General features: G+C 36.1%; 1 protein-coding gene across 1 annotated transcript; it reads left to right on the top strand.

Moving 5' to 3' along the window:
* The first annotated feature begins 404 nt into the window (after window positions 1-404).
* LOC125663002 (putative leucine-rich repeat-containing protein DDB_G0290503) lies at window positions 405-3,872 on the top strand. Its single transcript, XM_048895331.2, has one exon. It carries the CDS (start codon window positions 405-407, stop codon window positions 3,870-3,872), a length of 3,468 nt encoding a protein of 1,155 aa, XP_048751288.2.
* The last annotated feature ends 490 nt before the right edge of the window (window positions 3,873-4,362 follow it).

The raw sequence follows: 4,362 nt of genomic DNA on the forward strand, positions 1-4,362 counted from the left end.
AGTTAGGTGAACAAGTAAGTAAGCAACGGCGCGAAAACGAGATGGCCGTGTCACAGTGTAATGCGCAATTAAATAAGATAAATAAAACTAACGAAGAGCGTGGTAATGAAGTTCTCAGATTACATACTGAACAAGATATATTGATAAATGAAAAAAAAAGCTTGGTAATTAGTAATAATGCCTATGTTAAAGATTTACAGAAATATAAAAGTGATAATGGAAATTTGCAGGAAAGATTGAGTAAAGCTATGAAACAAGCGCAAAATTTAAGCAGTCAATTGAGTACCACTAGCGAATCATTGTCCAATGAACGTGAGAATGCTAAACAACTTACAGAGAAATTGAATAATTCTAACGCCACCATCGAGCAATGTGGTGTGATGTATAGTGATTTGGAAAAAAAAATGACGGAGTTAAAAACAAGAAATGGGAATTTAGAGACCAGAATGAACCTTGCTCTTAGCAATTTTCAAACCGAACAAAAAAATTCGATTGAGAAAGATCGAAAAATTGAGGATATCCAATCGCAATTGAACAATTTGCAAAGTGATTTACATTCGAAGAATGAAGAATATAAATCGCAAACTGTACGATTGGCCCAACGATCTACCGAGTTACAAAGTTTAACAAAAAACAATGAGAAGTTAGACACAGATTTAAATACGGCTATAAAAAATTCTGGAGAATTGCAATCCGCATTGGAGACAGCTAATTGCAATTTCACGGGGTTGCGATCCGAATTAAAAAATGCACAAGATGAGTCGACACGATTAAATGCTGAATTACAGAAATGTAAACAGGAATTGGAAATTGCGAAAGCTACCTCGGGAACAGTTAGCGAACAAGTGGAAGCATTAACCGGTCATTTAAATTCCGCTAGAGAGTCATTAACCAATGAATGTGATAATACTAAAAAACTTACAGAGGAATTGAAAAAATTGAACGGTGAGCTTAATCTATGTAACACGAAGTGTGGTGATTTGGAAGAAAAATTGACGGATTCAAAAACAGAAAATGGAAATTTAGAGACCAGATTGAACCTTGCTCTTAGCAATTTTCAAACCGAACAAAAAAATTCGATTGAGAAAGATCGAAAAATTGAGGATATCCAATCGCAATTGACCAATTTACAAAGTGATTTACATTCGAAGAATGAAGAATATAAATCGCAAACTGCACAATTGACCCAACGATCTGTCGAGTTACAAAAAACAACAGAACTCAATGAGAAGTTAGACACAGATTTAAGGACGGCTATAAGCAATTCTGGAGAATTGCAGTCCGCATTGGAAATAGCTAATCACAATTTGACGGGGACGCGATCCGGATTAAAAACTGCACAAGATGAGTCGACACGATTAAATACTGAATTGAAGAAATATGTACAGGAATTGGAAATTGCGAAAGCTACCTCGGGAACAGTTAACGAACAAGTGGAAGCATTAACCGGTCGTTTAAATTCCGCTAGAGAGTCATTGACCAATGAATGTGATAATAATAAAAAACTTACAGAGGAATTGAAAATATTGAACGGTGAGCTTAATCTATGTAACACGAAGTGTGGTGATTTGGAAAGAGAATTGACGGAGTTAAAAAAGAACAATGGTAATTTACGGACCAGATTGGACAACGCTATTAGCAATTCTGAAAAAGATCGAAGCGATTTGCTCAAGAAAGATGAAGAATTGAATTCTATCCGAGTACAATTGCAAGGTTTGCAAGATGATCAACTCGTTCTTGTTACAGAACACCAAGAACAAATTGTGCTACTTGAGACAAATCATGCCGATATACAAAAAACAACACAAAACGAAAATGAGATGTTAGAATCACAATTAATCAGTGTTCGATCAGAATTAAATGAGCAACGGGATGGTTACAATACCACCATATCACAGTTGAATTCGCAATTAGATATGCTGACGAGTGAGAACGGATCATACGTTAATGAGATCGCCAAATTAAATGCTGAACATATTAAGTTGACGGAATCGAAAAAACAATTAGAAGATGCTAACCATAGCACTGGAAGTACGGTTGAATATTTACAAGGTGAATTGACTAAATTTAAGCAACTAGTGGATGCTTCAAACGATGATTTAACTTCCACTGTAAGAGCATTGGGTGCTGAGCGTAAAACCACCAACACCCTTACAGAGGAATTGGATAAAATTAAAGCTGATATTACGCAGCTTAACGATCGGTATGGTGAGTTGGAGCGAGAATTTATCAAGACTAATGGAATACTGGACCTGTCGCGTGGTGAAGTACGAGATCGTGATATGCAAATTGCGCAAAAAAAAGAAGAATTAACCAATTCTCAAATTACTATATCGGCATTACAACAACAATTACAAGAACTGACAGATTCAATGTCTGAACAGGTTGGTAATTACGAAACACGTATCGGAACCCTTAATGTGGAAAACGATACGTGTAAAGAACGTAATACAGAGTTGCTGAATAATATTAGATCATTGAATGAGACGTTAGAAAGTCAAATAACAGATCATAATAACAAATACAGTTTTTTACAAAACGAAATGTCGACTATCCAACAACAATGCGATATATCTCAAGAATCTGTTACTAAATTACGTCAAGACATTTTACAGCACGAGCGAAACAATGACCAGTTGAGTGAATGCAATGCTTCGTTAAAAAATCAATTAGACGATCTCCGAAATCAATTTAACACATTGACAACTGGTAATGAAGGGAAAATCGGGCAATTGGATAATCTAATTGCACAACAGAGTGCTACTAACACGGCTTTAAGCCAAAAAAATGAAGACATGATGCTCGAGACTAATGCGTTGACTAATGCAAATGCAGGATTGTTAGCTACATTACAAGAATTGAATGAACAAAACGCAAAATTTAAGGAGGAATTTGATAAATATAGGTCGACACTCCAGCAATTGACGTCAAAATTGACCAAATCTGAACAATGTATAAATGAATTAAAGAAGAAAAATACTGAACTAGAAAACGAGGTTAGTACGATTACTACAGAAATGAATGAACGTATTGAAGCTGGAAGGGTAGCTAACGAGAGCGTGTCGCAACAACTTACGGACCTGCTGGATGATAAGCGAAACCTGGAATCGACAAACGGATTACTCGAGAAACGATTACAGGAATGTGGTACGGAAATGAAACAATTGAAGGAGAACGTTGGCGATTGTGAAGAAATACGATCACGATGTGTTGAATTACAACAAACAGTATCGGATATGACGGAAGTTGTGAGCCAAAAGGAAATTAATATTCGAGAACTGGATGGCAGAATTGAATATGACAAAGGTGTGCTTACGAACCAAGCAGATATGGCATCCGCCAGGATTAACAGTTTGATCGAAGTATGCATTAGATCATATGATTATTGTGCCACAATTTATGGATTAATATCTGAATTAAACGTGGAAATACTCGAATCGCCGTTCAATGGTATCAAATCGTTTGAGCCAATATCCCAGAGTCTTTTCGATCATGGCAATGATACAATCTATAATACCTTAATGAATAAATTTGACGACATGGTATCGCCTGCAAAAAGAATAGTACAGACGTTAAAAGATAAAGATGCGGATATAAAGAATGAACTAAATAATGTTAGTAAACAGTGCGGTTTTCACACAACACCAACATTGACCGCTTCAAGATTGTTATCTTGGGCTAGTATAATATTTAGTGCTATACGAGCTCGCAAAGAGAATTTCACGTACAATAGTGTGGACGAATATTGTAATTCCGTTAAAGAAGACATCGTAATATACACCAGTAATATCGACAGGCTTTTGAAAAATGTTAAGGGATTTAAGGACAGACTGTTAGAATTAACAACGAAATTCCGTGAGCATATGTCATGATATTGGCGATTCTAACTATTTGTTAACAGTTTTTTTTTAACTGTTTAAACTACATCCGTTAATGTAAGTTTCTAGTTTTCAACACATATTCGTAATTATGTCGAACGAAGTTACGGATAGTGTGGATGTAAAAGTCGATTCGACAGCATCGATAAACCGAGACTCTCGGCGGATAGATGATGCTGTAGATAGTGAAGATGAACTAGAATTTGAAGATGCTCAGGGAGATCAAGGGCTAGAGTTTGATGATGTGTCGACAGGTTCACAATCTGTACCAATTACTAGTCAAAACTTGAATCCTAATAATATACCTAGTGAAACAGACCTTCATGTAGCATACCAATCGCAACCGTCTAGTGTAGAACAGGATGATTCGCAGATACCGAATATTGAGTTTACGCAAGATTCTCAAACTAGCGAACCCTCTCAAGATACTACTGTTATAAAAAATTATAATGCGGGTGATCAACAATTCGAGAGTTCTGAATGG

The sequence above is a fragment of the Ostrea edulis genome, chromosome 8, assembly GCF_947568905.1.
Source record: "Ostrea edulis chromosome 8, xbOstEdul1.1, whole genome shotgun sequence".
NCBI classification, from domain to species: domain Eukaryota; kingdom Metazoa; phylum Mollusca; class Bivalvia; order Ostreida; family Ostreidae; genus Ostrea; species Ostrea edulis.